General features: G+C 56.0%; 1 protein-coding gene across 17 annotated transcripts in view; it reads left to right on the top strand.

Annotated features, from left to right (window-relative positions):
* Nucleotides 1–17,554, top strand: part of ANO1 (anoctamin 1) — a 218,538-nt gene that overhangs the window by 180,963 nt on the left and 20,021 nt on the right. For 11 of the 17 annotated variants that reach the window (XM_077961821.1, XM_028833093.2, XM_077961820.1 and 8 more), the window contains 9 exons: nt 361–432; nt 2,860–2,937; nt 3,907–3,981; nt 8,100–8,301; nt 8,562–8,673; nt 9,829–9,886; nt 12,053–12,153; nt 13,813–13,958; nt 17,391–17,543. In XM_077961821.1, coding sequence (XP_077817947.1) covers nt 361–432; nt 2,860–2,937; nt 3,907–3,981; nt 8,100–8,301; nt 8,562–8,673; nt 9,829–9,886; nt 12,053–12,153; nt 13,813–13,958; nt 17,391–17,543 — 997 coding nt within the window. The remainder of the gene's footprint in view (nt 1–360; nt 433–2,859; nt 2,938–3,906; nt 3,982–8,099; nt 8,302–8,561; nt 8,674–9,828; nt 9,887–12,052; nt 12,154–13,812; nt 13,959–17,390; nt 17,544–17,554) is intronic. The other 6 variants (XR_013403429.1, XM_077961822.1, XM_015113458.3 and 3 more) reach the window with 1 other exon arrangement.

The raw sequence follows: 17,554 nt of genomic DNA, 5'->3' as shown, positions 1-17,554 counted from the left end.
GACACGTACTGCATCTCTTCCGACCCCCACAGCTCCTCCGTAGAATGTTCTAAGGGCCAGTTCATGGCTGGGTGTTCACTGCAGCCTGGTACAGGTTTCTCCACCTCTAGGAGGACACAGAGGCCAGACTCGGTGGCCCTCTCAATGGGCTGGGGTTCCCCACAAGCGGGATAATCCTGGGTCACTATCCAGACGACAGACGGGGGGATTACATTGGAAATATTCTCAGCAGCCAACTATGAACTGGACCCAAAGGGTGCCCGAGGCTAATCCATGGACTGATTTGCCAAGTATGCTGACGCTGAGAAGCTCAGACTCACAATTAACAAGGCCTCCGTCTTGACTTGGTTTCATTCATAGGATCATCCCAGAGCTGAATATGAAGCCAGAGTCTTGGAGAAGTCTCTGAAGAAAGAGTACAAAAACAAAGAGGTATGGTGGCCACTGCGGGTTAACTTTCCCAGCAATAAAACACTGTGTTCATCAACAATGTAGACCTGGGATCAGCCCAGATAACAAAGATTGTAGGCAGTGTAACCCCGTGTTGCAGCTGCTCAATTCTGCCATGGTAGCATCAAAAGGAGCCATAGACAGTAGGTAAACACATGGGCCTGTGTTCCACACACTGTGTTCCAATAAAACTTTATTTGCAAAAACAGACAGGGGGCCAGATTTGGCCGAAGGGCTATAGTTTATCAAACCTCCTCTAGATCTCTGTCTTGATGTATCCTGAGGGTGATCTCAAATTTCAGCAAGCATTTCAACCACAAGAACCATGTGGCTTTGAGGCTTCAAAGTTTTTTCACAGTACACCCCTCCTGTTCTATGTCAAACAACGAAACAGAAGCCTTTGCCAAACCAGCACCCCTGAGCAAATGGCCAGTTCCTTGTTTCACTCAGACTGTGAGAATGAGGGTGAGACATGTTTTGCAATGTTTTTGAGGTCATCATCTTTTTATAATAATTGCTCTTCTTTTTCCCCAAACGTCTCATTCAAATTAAGTCGTATGTGCAGCCAGGATTCTCGAAGACCTCCAGAGGTGCTTGCCAGCTTTGTTTGTTTGTTTGTTTGTTTGTTCATTTGTTTGTTTGTTAAGACAGAGTCTCTCTCTGTCGCTCAGGCTGGAGTGCATGGCGTGATCTCGGCTCACTGGTCCCCCCGCCTCCCGGGTTCAAGTAATTCTCATGCCTCAACCTCCCGGGTAGCTGGGACTACAGGCGTGCACCACCGTGCCCAGCTAATTTTTTGTGTTTCACTGTGTTGCCCAGGCTGGTCTCGAACTCCTGACCCCAAGAGATCTGCTTGCCTTGGCCTCCCAAAGTGCTGGGATTACAGACGTGAGCCACGGTGCCCAGCCAAGTTTTTTTAATGGTGTTTTTCACATGATATGGGACAAGCAGGCATGGAGTTCCTGGCCTTGTCAGCCTCTAACGGAGGCTGGAGATGCCTGCACTGAGGGATGAGGGCAGTCGAGGGAGCTCTCACAGGTCCCGACCTTGTGTCATATCTACATTTTCAGCTTTGGGGACCGATCAAGACAAACCCCTGGGTTTGTCTTTCCTTGTCGATGTGTCAGGGGATAGTGCTCCACAGGTTCAAAGTGGTCGGGGGTTGCAGTTGCCAAAATCCCATCTGGAGGGTAAAGTGGGTGCTCTAGAAAGCCTCCTCCCAAGGCCCAGCTCTTCAAACACAATGAGAATTTGGGGTACAGCTCGGTCCTCCTATAGCCAGGAAGTACGTCTTTTTAAACACCCCTGAGGATCTGAGCAGGACTCAAAGGTGTGCAGAATACAACCATAAAAGCAGGAGTTATCGCCCTAAAATAGACTGTCTGTCTGACTTAACTCATCGGACATGCACGCCGGGTGCCAGCTGCCCTCTGAACTGGCCCTTCAGGCCCTCTGCCCCTCATTCCCTCCTGGGAAAGCAAAAGGCCTGGATGCCACCATCTCTAGGGCCCTGCAGGCGTCCGGCGTGTTTTCAGGGCAGCGTCCCGGCCCCCAAGCCTGGGTGGAAATGTCAGTGTGTGGCCCCCAAGACAGCCCACCCTGTAGCTGTGTGGTCGCACCTCTTAGAGTGAGCATGGGTGGGTATTCCACTCCTTCCTGAGGGGGAGAAAAGGGCTTTGTGGCACACACTATGTCCATTTAAGGCAAGGGACCTAACCAAGCCACAACAGTGCATCTGGGCAATGGGGGCCGAAAGGAAGCCACCACTTGGAACAGGGTCCGTCTGCCTCTGTGGCCCGTGGCTTGCCTTCAGCCCACGCTCTCTGATCACGTGAAAGCAACAGAGGCATGGGGGTTTATTTTTGCAGAGCTCAGAGGTACCCCCAGGCCCTGTCTGCTTCTGATGGGCCGTCCCCTTTATTTCCTCCTCCGTTCCATTTGGCTCCCAGCGGCTGCCCTCTGGTTTTGATTTCCCTCCAGCTATGGCACTGAATTCATTTATGAATTCATTTGTGAAAAGAGGCCCACCACCTAATTGGCACATGAGCTTGGGCTTCTGGGTGCGGCTTCCTTCCTGCTGTCATAAGATGCTGGTGTTGGCCGCTGCCTCCCGCTGGAATCCAGCTGCCCTCTGCGAGGTGGGGCGTGACGCGGCCCGGTGGAGGGTGCCTACTGGAGTCCCTCCTGTCCACCACTTGGTTACAGATGTTCCTTCCCAACGTGGGTCTCTGCCATCTCTTATCTGTTTAAAATGCCCAGAACCCAAGTCAGCCTTGGCAGTGAGCTTACGGCTGGCACCGGGAGGGGCCAGCCTGCTGCCAAGATGGGGACGGTTCCCTGGGCCCCGCGGTCTGCGGCCCACCTCCCGCTTCACCGCACGGTGCTCTCTTTCCCCCCACCCGCCCTCAGAAGCGCCGGCATATCCCAGAGGAGTCAACAAACAAATGGAAGCAGAGGGTTAAGACAGCCATGGCGGGGGTGAAATTGGTACTTTTCTATTTTGCGGGCAACGCGCGTCTTGACTGTTTGCAGGCAATCAAAGTCGATTGTGTTTTTCTTCAACAAACTGTTGTTTTTTTGTTTTGTTTTTTTTTTAACATTCACATCCATATTTCTCTGTCTTCCTTCGGCACCCAGCGAGCCCGGCGTGTTGCGATGGCACTGCATGGCTGTGGTGGGTCTGCGGTGGCGGGGGCGGGGGGCTCTGGCTTGATTTGGAGCTCGTGAAACGTGCTTGTCACAATTGCCTGCAAGCGATTCTTGGTCTTCTCGTTAACACGCATGCCACCCACCCCTGGAATGAGTGGCCTCCGGTGTCGCGCCCCTGTCCGCATTCCGTGACCTAATACATGCATTTTCCCATGGAAGAAATCCACCTCCATTTGAAACGTCCCGGGTTAGTGATGAGCTTCTACCTAGGGTTTCTCCAGACCAAGCCAACCTTGGGTGCTGAGAGCCTTCGGGCCATGTGTCACCACAGACGACGTTTGAACTTGTAGTGCTAGCTGCTTGTTTCAACTTGCTCCACAAAGGAAAAATAACTATTATGGTCTGGGTGGCACTGGGAAAACATCTTCCATCTTCTAGACTTAGAAGTGAGACTTTTAGCTGAAGACATGGACTCCAGGTCCAAGTTTCTCCCAGACGTGGATCCAACAGTCTTTAGAAAGGCAGCTGGCATTACAATGCCCTGTACACAGAGGAATCACAGTATTTAACGGCTCTTAGTCCCGTTATCCTGTGACATAGGTGATAAACCCCCAAATGCTTCTTGGAACCCTATGTGTTTGCCCTGGCTCATCACCTGTGGGCATTTTTGAAGGCTTTTCTGAGTATTTCTGTTGTTCAAGTTGTCCCTGGGCCCACGCACACACACACACACCCCCCCACGCTGACACACAGACATGTCTCATCGTGATGGTTCCAGCCAGTGACGGGCATCGTTTTGTGTTGTAGACTGACAAAGTGAAGCTGACCTGGAGAGATCGGTTCCCAGCCTACCTCACCAACTTGGTCTCCATCATCTTCATGGTAAGTTCCAGAAGGTTAAGGCCAGAGGAAGTCAGGGGAAACCGCAAGGAAGTGATTGGCATCAGCTGGGCGTGGTGGTTCACACCTGTAATCCCAACACTTTGGGAGGCCGAGGCAGGCGGATCACTTGACGTCAGGAGTTCGAGACCAGCCTGGCCAATATGGTGAAACTCCGTCTCTGCTAAAAATACAAAAATTAGCTGGTGTCGTGGTTCATCCCTGTAGTCCCAGCTACTCAGGAGGCTGAGGCAGGAGAATCGCTTGAACCTTGGAGGCAGAAGTTGCAGTGAGTAGAGATCACGCCATTGCACTCCAGCCCGGGGGACAGAGCAAGACTCTGTCTCAAAAAAAAAAAAAAAAAAAAAAAGGAAGTGATTGGTGTCCTCCAAGACCTGATTCAGCCTTTCACATGGCAGTACCATTGGTCCCAGGGTGCACCGGCCCCATCTCCTCAGGGCAGTGGGTAGGTGGGGAAGACTCACCACTACCCCTGAAATGGGAAGGGACCAGGGTTCCAAAGTGACCCCCAGTGGGGGCTTCACATGCCAGCGGGTACATGAGATGATTTCAGTGGTCCCTGATACACAGCTTTCATTTTGAGAGACATGATTTTTTAAGTATCTAGTAATTCAAGCCTGGGATTCAAAGATACCATTTAAGAAGAAACTGAAGACTTTTTAAGAAAGCCATTAAATTGGCTGAGTGCAGTGGCTCACACCTGTATTCCCAGCACTTTGGGAGGCTGAAGCAGGAGGATTGCTTGAGCTTAGGAGTTTGAGACCAGCCTGGGCCACATCGCAAAACCAAAAATACAAAAAGTAGCTGGCGTGGTGGTGTACGCCTGTGGTCCCAGCTATTCGGGAGGCTGTAGTGGGAGGATTGCTGGAGCCTGAGAAGTCGAGGCTGCAGTGAGCTGTGGTTGCATCACTGCATTCCGGCCTGGGCAATACAGCGGGACCCTGTCTCAAAAAAAAACTGTTTATTTTGTGACCAAACATGACTTGAGCCCTGATACAGGCATCAGCATTAAATTAAGTAAAACCAAATTTTAAAAAGTTTTTAAAAAGAAAACTATTAAATAAATAACACGCAGACAGGACACGATAGTGCTACTCAGGGGACCGCAAGTCTGTGACGCGGCTCGTGGGCAAACATCTTGTGGCTTTTAGGGGATTTCAATCCCAGGGATTTCAACCCCCAGTGGATTCGGCCTTGGCCGCATACTAGCTGTGTTTCCATCACCCAGCAAGGGCTCGGAGCCAGCTGTGGTCATGTTAGAAATGACCCTGCCCTTGTCCAGTCTGACAGCTTGAAGGCAGCGCCTCCTGCGGCCACCAAGCCCAGAGACCTGGTACTCGGAGACCCAGGTTGGCAGCTGTGCACTGAGGCCCTCACTGGAGTGTCTCATTCAGTCCTTGCCACTGGCCAGTCCTGGTACCATCCCTCTCCTGCTGACACAGAAACTAAAGCCGGAAGACTGCACCCTCTCCTCTGGTGCCAGCCAGAGGCGGTGGCCGTGGTCACCATGTAGTCACTGGCATATGCCTGCAGAAACCGGTGCCAGTTGAACTGCCTGCTCCAAGATCCATGCCATTCCGTAGGAACTTGGAGAGACAGAGGCAGGGAGCTGTCTTTGTTTTCTGGGTTGAGTGAGGGGCCAAGGGCCCCCTGATCGAGTCATGGAAGCAGCGGGAAGATCCAGTGTCCCCTCACGCTCTCAGGTACAGTAAGAGGGACCCCGGCCGACATAAAGAAGTCCAGAGCAGGGTGGTCTCAGCGGCGGGGCCTGCTCCTCCCCCTTACCTGGGGAAGGAGAGCCCCTCAGTGGGAGCTGGGGACTCTCCAGTGACTTGGTGGGAGGGCACCTGGCCTCGTGTTGAGGGGATGTGTCCCCTCTGGCCAGGCGCCAGGCGAGGGGGCTGGGAGATAGCCGGAGGCTCCCCATCCCTCACCCAGCAGAGGCTAGCCTGAGGTTCAGCCACTCCCACTGCAGAAGCAACAGCATTGTCACAGAAGGGCCAGTGAGGGGCCGGGAAGGAGGTGGCCGTCTAGGGCTGGTCTGGTGGCCTCACGATGCCATCAGAGTCACTGGCTTCTCTGACCTTCTACTCGCCTGTCCTAGGAGTAGGTCCCCTCTTGGTCACAACATGGCTGCTGCACCTCCAACATCACTTCCACTCTCCAGGCTGGAAGAAGGGGAAGGGCGGGGGAAGAGATGGGCCAGGGGTGGCAGGCCCTGTCTGAAGGTGCTTTCGCAGAAGACCTGCCACACCTCTGCTTGCATCTCATTGGTCAGAACTGGTTCAGCCTCTGCAGGGAGGCTGAGGAATGAGCACGCACTGCCGTCTCAGCAAGGCAGGATGGTAGAGGAAAGACAGAGAGGACATTGGATAGGGAAGTAGCCGGCTCTTTTCCCAGCCTTGACATCCTGGTAAACCCGTCAAGGGCTTCATAGGGTTGAAGAGGACACGGCTTTGTCTTCAACTTGGGAGTTTCATTCAGTGAACAAACATTGGCTGAGCACCTAGGATGTGCCCCCTCATGCCCCTGGTCCTGGAGATACAGGGGAGATGGACCAGGGAGACTGGAAGGGAGCCTGCCGCAGGGTGTGCCTGTTGTGGGCCCGACTGCCCCGTGGCAGGGCAGGGGACGTGCCTGCTGGGGTGGAGGGCCTCCCCCGCTGAGTCTCCCACAGGCCCGGTGCTCCACCTGCACCTCCGCATGCTGGCACGGGGACAGACGTCCTGGAGGCCTCTTGGCAGGACCGAGGGCTTTTCCAAGGAAAACCCTCATTCCCCGGAACGGGCCAGGGAGGGGTCCCCACGCCTCGCAGCAGGGCTACTCCTTCGTCAGGGTGTGGTGAGGGCTGCAGGCGTTTTCCTGGACAGGGTGTGGTCACCATGTGTTACTGGCAGATGCCTGCAGAAGCCGGTGGTGATGGCCCAGAACGTGAAATGAGAGCTTTTCTAGGTTTCTGAAAGCTGCGGACTCCCTCTGGGGCAGACAGACCCATCCCACGCTGCAACTGGGAGACACAGAGGGCAGCCCCAGGCCTCCTGGGTCTGTCCTGGGAGCCACCCGTGACCGTGCTAGCAGGGACAGGACCTGCCCTCTGCACCGTTGCATGGGAGCAAGTGTGCGATTTCCTGGAACGCGGGGACACAGGGTGACAAGACAGAGCCTGTGTCCTGTGGGTGGTTTCACGCCTAGGGGAGGAGCCTGACTTTGCTCTGTGCTTCTCCTACCCAGCCCTCGGTCCATCCGTCCTCAATGAGGGCTCAGAATGGGGCATCCACACCCCTGGGCAGGGCAGGGCAGGGCAGGGTGAGGGAGCCCAGACAGACAGACAGACAGACAGCAGTGTGTGGAACAATCTTGTCATTGTAGCCAGCTCCCACCACGGTTTCTCAGGCCACCGCCAACCCAAGTTTTATGGAATGTTCTGGTCCCACGGTAGGTTTGGCAAGAGGAGGAGCTCGCTCTGGTGGGGGAGCTGGAAGGGAGCTGCTGGCTGGGAGAAGGGACCCAAAGCAACTCCAGCCAGACCCAAAGCCCTGCCCCATCCCAGGCAGCACCCGCCTCCTTTACCAGGGGAGTCCCCAGGAGGTGGCTGTGAGGGAGGCACACCTCAGCCCTGCACACCATGTGAGGATGTCCCTGAGCTCACCATGGATTGGGGGAGAAGCCCCTCCCGCTCAATCAGCCTGCTCTGGGACCAGCCACTGGCCTGGTGGCCATACTGTGTCCTGGGCTCTGCTTGGGGACCGTGCTTGGGCTCCAGGAAGATGGTAGCGCAAAGATCTTGTGAACTGCAGGCTTGGGTAGACCGCCTGGTAAATCCCAGCTCCTGAGCTGGGTGACCTGGCCTGTCTACGTGATCTCTCTGAACCTCAGTGTCCTCTTCCTTGGAACAGAAACTAGCCCCTCGTCCATCTGTCTCTAGTTAATGCACAGAAAGTGCCTAGCATTTGGCAGGTGCTCAAGAAATGTCAGTCCTTGTTTTGAAGCAGAAGAGCAGGAAGGTTGGGGGACAGCTGGGCTGAGGGAGTAGATGGGGCAGGCCCAGGAAGGTCCTGGGTGGGCCCCCAACCAAGAGTGCCCCTTCCCCCCCCCTGCAGATTGCAGTGACTTTTGCCATTGTCCTTGGCGTCATCATCTACAGAATCTCCATGGCCGCCGCCTTGGCCGTGAACTCCTCCCCCTCCGTGCGGTCCAACATCCGGGTCACAGTCACAGCTACTGCGGTCATCATCAACCTAGTGGTCATCATCCTCCTGGATGAGGTGTACGGCTGCATAGCCCGGTGGCTCACCAAGATCGGTGAGTGCCCACATTCCAGGTACCCATGGCCTGGACTCAGGCAGCCGGAGTCGCCTGCCTCTTGCTGTGCACCCTTGAGTTTGTTGCTTAACTTCTCTGGGCCCCAGCTCCCTGGCTCTGAACGGGGATCCTGATCACAGGCCCTGGCGCGCCTATGAGAGCCAACTGAGTGGCGGTGTCAGTGGCCAGCCAGAGACTGGACCAGGCTGTTGGGGGCCATCCCAGCCACAGCCTCAGTATCATCCTACCCCTCCCTCTAGAGGTCCCGAAGACGGAGAAAAGCTTCGAGGAGAGGCTGATCTTCAAGGCTTTCCTGCTGAAGTTTGTGAACTCCTACACCCCCATCTTTTACGTGGCGTTCTTCAAAGGCCGGTAGGGACATCTTCAGCATTTTCCCCACCTCGCTTCTCCCAAGTCCAGGGGAGGGCTCTCCCTCCCCACAGGCGGGGGGCACCTGGAGCCCAAGACAGGGCAGACACTGTGGCACCTGCAGCCGATGAGGGTCAGGGAGAAGGCCTGGGCCCTGCTAAGGCTCCAGAGTGGCCGGACCCTGGGCAGCAGGGAGCCCAGGCAGTCGGGACCTCAGGCAGTGAGGATGGGGCAGTGAACACCCGGGAGTGAGGACCCTGGGCAGTGAGGACCCCGGGCAGTGGGGACCCCGGGAAGTGAGGGGTAGGGAGGAGTCCACAGAGTGGGGGCAAGGAGAGAGGAGGGCGTGGAAGTGCGGCTGCTGGCCACTTGAGCCCTCCTCACAGCTCCTGGTGGGGTGAAACCTGCCCCGCCTGGACCCTCTGGAGCCATCCCAGGCTGTGGTGGGGCCTGCGGCCCACCCACAATGATGCCCCCACCTCCACCGCCACTCCCGCAAGGGGCTGGCTGGTCTCATCTCAGAGCCCCCCAAAAGGCCGCCTCCTCCACATCATGTGATTCACCAGTGCCATGCCCGCCCTCCTGGCCCAGGTTCCCAGGGCCCTGCCAAGGGGTCCAGTCCTCGCCGAGTGCATCCAGGATGGAGCAGGCTCTCGGAAGCCTCCACACCCCACACCAGCCCCTAGAAGGCTAAGAGGCTGTCTATCCCCACCCAAGGTGGCCTTTGGCCACCACCTGCCCCAGCTGCCCGAGGTCCCCAGAGTGCTTCTGTGCCAGCTGTCCACGGACATCACTGTGCCAGCGGCACGTCCTGAGTCCCGGGGAAGCTAGCGCAGCAGCTTGCAGTCTTCAGACCACGGTGGTCTTTGCCTTAATGCCCCGCTGGGCCCCCTTCCCACTGCCTCTCAGTCTCATGACCCCTCACTGAAGAAGTTCCTTTTTCTGACCCATCTCTGGGTTTGGGAATCCAACCTTTGACCAGTGAAAACCACTGTGGTCATCTTTTAGCAGATGTGACCAGGCAGGGAGAGCCACCTGTAGATACCCTTGAGGCTGGGCCTGCAGGACTCACACGCCACACAGTCCCCACTTGGGGGTCTCTCCCGGAGCTGAGCTAGGGGCTCATCTTCTTTCTAATGACCTCCCCCATCGTTTCAGGTTTGTCGGACGCCCGGGCGACTACGTGTACATTTTCCGTTCCTTCCGAATGGAAGAGGTAACCGAAATTTTATTCGTTTCTGGTAGTCCCTTGTGTTTTGCTTACGATTTGTCTACACCGTGCTTGGGAGAAGCACTTGGGAGAAGCAGCCGCAGCATATTTGTTCAGCAAAGAACAGTGGTTTCTTTCCTTCCTGCTGGGAACTTTTCTGTTCCCCTGACGTGGTGGGGTGGGCTTTGATCTTATTTGGTGTGTTCATATAGAATCACCTAGAAGGGTAAACTCGCTATAGAGTTTATGAAAGAAAAGCAGGACATCTGGTTTTTCTTTTCATTTCTTTTTTTGTGAGACTGAATATTTCTCTTCTGGTTAAGATGAATGAATGAAGGCTGGGCGCAGTGGCTCATGCCTGTAATCTCAGCACTTTGGGAGGCCGAGACTATTGGATCACCTGAGGTCAGGAGTTCGAGAGCAGCCTGGCCAACATGGTGAAACCCCATCTCTACTAAAAACACAAAAAATTAGCTGGGCGCATTGGTGTATGCTTGTAATCCCAGCTACTCAAGAGGCTGAGGCATGAGAATCGCTTGAACCTGGAAGGTGGAGGTTGCAGTGAGCTGAGATTTCGCCACTACACTCCAACCTGGGTGACAGAGCAAGGCTCCATTTCAAAAAAAAAAAGATGAATTAATGAGGACAAAACAGAACTTGGCTACCTTTGTTTGTTTGTTTTTTTAGCTAGACATTGAAATGCTTGTCTCTTTACCCTCAAACACCACGCTCGTGGCATTTCACTTCTGCCCAGCGATCCTGGCCACAGAAGGTCTGGTTGTGCCAGCCTGGTTCAGCCTCTGTCACGGCCCATGGACTTGCTCCACTGTCTGTTTCACAACCAGGGGCTCCATCAGACCAAGCCGGGGCTTCAGGGCCTATCAGTGGTTCTGGTCTCAACATTTCCAATCCACAGCGTAATTCAGCTTATCAGAAAATAAGAGGGTGGGTCTTCTTGATAAAGACCCTGTGAAACAAGGTATCGAGGATAGGGTGGACATCAGGTACAGGGTGATCTGGCTGTCTGGAGCGCAGCCTAGAGGTTCAACTACCTGAATGCAGGCCCCTGGGCAGCCCAAGACATGGGCCTCCTCCACAGTAATGGGCATCTGTGCCAAACTTATGAAATGCTCTTTCCTTTTTGTATCATCATCCCCTGTCACACTCGTCCCGGGTCAGAGAAGTCATATAATAAAGCAAATGGTGTAATTGCTTTTTCTGAAAGCATGGCTCTCCAAGACAGATGTGGGCATTTACTAGGTTTTATTTGGAATGCAGAACAAATTTGCTGTGCCTCAGGGGTCACCACGCATCCCTGGTGTTCCCTTTGCTTGGACAAGTTAAACTTCCAGCGCAGATAGGTTTCTGACTGTCGCCTGCTTGCGGGGTCCCTGGCCTAAGGTGGCACAGGCCCACTGCGTCAGGGGCATTAGGCCTTAGGGGTGACTTCCGCCTCCTATGGAGCTTGCCTGCTGCATGCGCTCAGCCTGCCATGGTGGTGCAGAGGCAGTGGATGGTGACTGGTGCATGGGACCGGCCAGTGGCACTGGGAAAAAGGAGGTGGCCTGAGGCCCTGCCCCACCCCTGCCTACTCCCTCCCAATGTGCTCCCAGCTCCCAGCCGCAGCCCCCAAGCCCAGCAGCCTGTAGGCGGGGTGTGCCAGTTTCCCGGGGCTGCCGCAACTCAATCCCACAGACTGGGCAGCTTCAAATAACAGAGATGGAGTCTCACAGTTCTGAAGGTTGGAAGTGCAGCATCCAGGTGTTAGCCAGGCTGTGTTCCCTTCAAGGGTTCTAGGGGAGGACCTGCCTTGCCTCTCCCAGCTTCTGGGGACTACAGAAGTTCTCATGGTTCCTTTACTCGGCCACTCCACCCTCTGCCTCCATCTTCACGCGGCCTCTTCCCTCTGTGCCCGCGTCTTCTCTTCTGAGCACACCAGTCCTCGGATGGGCGCCCACCCTACCCCAGCATGAACACCCCCTGACCTGACTACATCTGCAAAGACCGTTTTTGCAAATAAGGCCACGTTCCCAGGTGGCGGGGATTAGAACCTGAGTGTCTTTTTTTGGAGGATGCAGGTCAACCCATGGCATGAGGGTGGGCCTCCTTGCAGGGCTGCGGTCCCTCTCCCGGTGTCCCTGTAGCGGGGCTGATGCTGCTCTCTGTCCACAGTGTGCGCCAGGAGGCTGCCTGATGGAGCTATGCATCCAGCTTAGCATCATCATGCTGGGGAAACAGCTGATCCAGAACAACCTGTTCGAGATTGGCATCCCGTGAGTGTGGCGGGTTAGAGTGACAGAGGCGAGGCAGGCGGAGGGGTGTGTGGATGGCTCCTGCGGTGGTCTGGGTGGACGCAGGGCTTCAACCAAGATGGGGGCACCAGAAACAGGGAGAGAAGGAGGACACAGAGGGAAGATGAGGCAAAAGCCACCCCAGGTCAGGCATGGTGGCTGACGCCTGCAATCCCAGCACTTTGGGAAGCCGAGGCAGAAGGACCATTTGAGCCTAGGAAATCAAGACCAGCCTGGGCACAAAGCAAGACTGCACCTCTACAAAAAATAAAAAGTTAGCCAGGTGTGGTGGTGCGTGCCTGTAGTCCCAGCTACTCAGGAGGCTGAGGCAGGAGGATCGCTGGAGCCCAGGAGTTCCAGGCTGCAGTGAGCTGTGATTGTACCACTGCACTCTGTCTAGCCTGGGCCACAGAGTGAGACCCTGTTTTAAAAAACAAAAACAGGGCCAAGCGCAGTGGCTCATAACTGTAATCCCAGCACTTTGGGAGGCTGAGGTGGGCGGATCACTTGAAGTCAAGAATTCGAGACCAGACTGGCCAACACGGTGAAACCCGTCTCTACCAAAAATACAAAAATTAGCCAGGCGTGGTGGTGGATGCCTGTAGTCCCAGCTACATGGGAGGCTGAGGCAGGAGAACCCCTTGAACCCAGGAGGTGGAGGTTGCAGTCAGCCAAGATCGCATCACTGCACTCCAGCCTGGGCGACAGACTAAGACTCTGTCTCAAAAAATAAATAAATAATAAAAACATTAAAAAATAAAGCCACTCCATTTTGGACAAAGGAGGGAGAGGAAGTCAGAATGACACCCCACTCCATGCTGGCTGGGGATGTGGGGTACCACCAGGTGCCCCCAAGCCCAATGCTGGCTCCCCAGGGTTTCCAGATGGAGGCTGGGGGACTCAGCCTCCTTATTACCTTGTACCTTCAGAAATCCATATCCCATTCCCGCCTCCCCAACGGCTCCTAGGTCTCTGGAGTCAGGAACCTGTTGGGCCATTTTCCATGATCTGTGTCTTTCCCCAAGAGTCCACTTGGGCATGACCAGCCTCCACTGTTCTTGTGTCCCTGATGCCTGCTGGGCCCTCCTGTGGGTCACAAGTGGCCGTTTGCCCTCCCTGCACCTCCATTTCCTTCTGTAGCCAGCAAAGCCATGACGCTTACCCCTTGCCTTTTGGGGAAACGGCAGAGGAGATCATATAAAGAAATGATTGCAAACAAGTGAATTTTAGATTTAAAGCAGAAACTTAGAAATATCACTAGAGGCCAGGCGCAGTGGCTCATGCCTATAATCCTAGTACTTTGGGAGGCAGAGACGGGCGGATTGCCTGAGCTCAGGAGTTCAAGACCAGCCTGGGCAGTACTATGAAACCCCATCTCGACTTAAAATACAAAAAATTAGCTGGGCGTGGCAGCGTGTGCCTGTAGTCCCAGCTACTCGGGAGGCTGAGGCAAGAGAATTGCTTGATCCCGGGAGGCAGAGGTTGCAGTGAGCTGAGACAGTGCCACTGCACTCCAGCCTGAGCAAAGAGAGTGAAACTCTGTCTCAAAAAAAAAAAAAAAGACACATCACCAGAGGTGCCAGACCCGAGCCCCAGATTCACCTTTCTGCAAACCTAACTGTGTGGTGTCACATCTCTCAGGAAGATGAAGAAGCTCATCCGTTACCTGAAGCTGAAGCGGCAGAGCCCCCCTGACCACGAGGAGTGTGTGAAGAGGAAGCAGCGGTATGAGGTGGATTACAACCTGGAGCCCTTCGCGGGCCTCACCCCAGAGTACATGGAAATGAGTGAGTGACAGCCGGGACAGGCAGGTGACGTCAGGATAGAAATCAGGCCAGCATGCCACCTGGAGTGGGGAAGGGCTGCAGGGGCATGATGCCCCCGACCCCGCGGTGCCCAGCATCCCTCCGGAAGCATTGGGCGGGGAGGAAGGAGATGCAGACCCTGGGATCCTGGTGCTGCTGCTCCCTTGGGTCGGTGAGCATGGCTGTCCTGTCTTCCAGAGGCCCAGGTCAAGCAGCCACGGTCCCCAGGCGCGGTCCCCAGGCGCGGTCCCCAGGCACGGTCCCCAGGCATGATCCCCAGGCACGGTCCCCAGGCACAGTTCCCTTCAGGGCAACCCGAACCTGGCCTCGGCTGTGCAGCTCTTCCTCCTCCCTCAGTCTCCCTCAGCAGCCGAGGGCTCAGCCCTGCTAAGCTACAAGATCCTCCTCACTTGAAACCCCCCGCAATCCGAGGTCCCTCGTCTCAGCCCCAGGGCCCTTCAAGCCTCCTGCTTTGGGTCCATGACTCATCTCCCCTTCCTGGTGGTGAGCTCCTGAGTTGCAGGAGCCAGGACTTGCTCACCTGTGGGCTGGCGACAGCTGCCCCTAGCACAGGGCAGGTGCTCAAAGGAGACCCAGGGATTGAGCCTTACCCCCCTCAATCGTGTGGCTGGCCAGGAGGATGCCAAGAGGCGGCACATACCTTTAGGGGGTGGCCAAGGAGAGCTGGGAAAAAGCCAGGTGCGGTCCGCACGGCTCTGGACTCTCCCTGACCTGGTCACTTACCTCTCCCTCCTGCTCCTGTGCTCTGCACATGCTGGCCTCCTTGCTGCTCCCCAGCCCCACGGAGCTTGGGCCGCCCCAGGGCCTTTGCACTAGATGTGCCCTGCTGGAATGCCCTCCCCCAAATACCTGCATGACTCACTCTCTCCTGCCTGCCGGGCTCTATTCGGAATGTTCCCCAACAGAGAAGCCTTCCCTGACCACCGTGTTTGAAAGGGGCAGCCCCTGCCTGACACGGCCACGACCCCCACCCCTCCTCTGCTTGGTGTTTCTGCTTCCCAGCAGACAGCCTCACCCCGTCATCCCTCTTCTGTCTCCCCCTGGTAGGATGGCAGCCTCGCCCTCTCTTACTCCTCATCCCATAGCCCTGCTCCTAGAGCAGGTCCAGGTATACAGTGGGTGCTCAATGGGTGTTTGCTGACTAAATGGATGAGCAAAAGTAGTCAGGAAGACTGCTGTAGACGGGGCTCCCAGCATGCAGTGCCCGGGCCACCAAGGTCAAGTTCTGTAAAATGCCCGTTCCCAGGCTTGTCCCTGGTCTGCTCCAGGTGAGACCTGGCAGGCTGCATTTTGAACAAAGGCCTGGGAGTAAGGGCCCCTTAGAGGGCGGGGAGCATTTCTGTTTAATTTCACCGCAAGTGCTGCCCTGTGCCCCTCCTGTTGGCCGAAGTGTCCACATATGTCACTCCTGGCTCCCCAGACAATTGTGCAAGGAGCACCCTGCCGCTGACCAGAGGAGAGGAATCTTAAGTGTGGCGTTCTGTGGCTCCTCTCTGTTTTCTCCTGGAATAAAGTCCAAGCTGAACCAGGGTCAGGCCGGTGGGCAAACAGCTCTCAGCTGTTTAAATTCAGCATTGGCCACTCGTCCAGGAGGGACGGGGTCTGGGAGGTGGCCTCCCCTGCCTGCAGGGTCACTCCTTCCACAGGAAACCCTAGGGAGAATAGAGCCCCAGACACCAGCACAGCCTGCAGTGGGCCACGAGACTGGTAGCCCCTTCCCTGGATTTATTTTCCTAGTGGCTGGACGTCACGTCCCGAGTTCCTGATAGGTTTGGACAAAGGGGATTTCTGGAGCAGGCGCCTCCTGCCCACATACACGGGGAGTGGTTCACCCGTGCCCCACCCTGCCCCCACTGACCGAGGCACATTTCCACACCCACTGGCTTTCTCCCCACCCCGTGGGCTGCCAGTCTGTTCCTCCAAGGAAGGCTCAAGCCACGGATGTGGATAGATGGGGAGAACAAGCCCATTTGGGAATGCCCCACCTCCCCACCCCCTGTACCCTCCCTCCCTGGCCCCAGCCCTGGCAGTGTCTCCAGCTCCCCGGTCATACCCTTAGTGCCAGAGTAGGCAGCACCACTCGGAAGTGAGAAAGCCCACCCTGGTGAGTGACCCACAGCCTCAGGCCTCAGCAGCCCCCCGCCCTCATGCACAGCACACACCACCCTACATAAGCAATCCCTCATCCCCTCCAGGGACCTCAGGCAGGACCAGAGAACTCCCACTCAGCCCACCTTGCCAGGGCGAGCAAGACAGCCCAGGGACAGAACTTGCAGGGCACTCCCTGCCATGGCCCATCCTGCATGCTAACAGTGCTCACACTCAGGGCACCCCGCACGGCCTACCCCACATGCTAACAATGCCCACACTCAGCCCGCCAGGCACACAGTGACATTCTGCCGGCTTCCTTGTTTACCGCCTGGCACCAAACGCCCTTGGACTGGGTCCTGCTGTGCAGTTCCTGAACCAGCTTTCCTGCTCAGTTCCACTCAGCAACCTTTTCCTGACCTTCTCCTAGGAGCCCAGCCCCGTGCTGGATGCAGCATCCAAAGCCAAAGAAGCCCCAGAGCCAGCTCCTGGGCGGGATGATCCCCAGGGGGAGGGCCGCAGGGGCAGAGGCGAGGGACTGTCCTGGGTCCCACCCAGATCCAGGAGGCCTGATGCAAGGGAAAGTTGGGGGCTCTGGAAGATGCAGCCATGCAGGCAGGTCCCCCAGGTCCCAGGGAGCCCCCATGATGGAAGCAGCAGAGCCACTGCCACGTCCCTTCCCAGCACAGGCAGGGGAATGACCACAGGCTGGGCCTTTGAGCTCACGATGGTCCTTTTCCTTTTGGTGATGATTTTTTTAAATTTGACATAGGCTGGCGAGGTGGCTTATTGCCTGGAATCCCAGCACTTTGGGTGGATGACTTGAGCTCAGGAGTTTGAGACCACCCTGGGCAACATAGCAAAATCCCAGCTCTACAAAAAATACAAAAATTAAGTAGTCATAGTGGTGCATGCCTTGGTCCCAGCTACTCGGGAGGCTGAAGTGGGAGGATTCATTGAGCCTGGGAGGTCGAGGCTGCAGTGAGCCATGGTTGTGCCACTGTACTGCAGCCTGGTGACCGATCGAGACTATCTCAAAAAAGATTAGCCATAGCTAAGTGAGCACTCCCTTTATTCAAGAGTCCAACACAGATTCAGAGCAAAATTTGGAATTCTGCCTTCAGTCCACTCCTGGAGGTCACCCAGGGTCATGGAGGGTCCGTCCCAACAGGTGGTCTATGCAGGTGGGCTTGTTGGAGGTGGGGCAGCAGCCAGACCTGTGCAGCTCGGCACACGGGGTGGTGGAGTCCCCGCTTATGGGCTGTGGCTCATGGGGTGCTGACTGGCACTGGGCTCTCTCTGCAGTCATCCAGTTTGGCTTTGTCACCCTGTTTGTCGCCTCCTTCCCCCTGGCCCCGCTGTTTGCGCTGCTGAACAACATCATTGAGATCCGCCTGGACGCCAAAAAGTTTGTCACTGAGCTCCGAAGGCCGGTGGCTGTCAGAGCCAAAGACATCGGTGAGTGGACC

Source organism: Macaca mulatta, chromosome 14, assembly GCF_049350105.2.
Source record: "Macaca mulatta isolate MMU2019108-1 chromosome 14, T2T-MMU8v2.0, whole genome shotgun sequence".
Taxonomy (NCBI): Eukaryota; Metazoa; Chordata; class Mammalia; order Primates; family Cercopithecidae; genus Macaca; species Macaca mulatta.
This window is presented reverse-complemented; position numbering and strand designations above follow the sequence as displayed.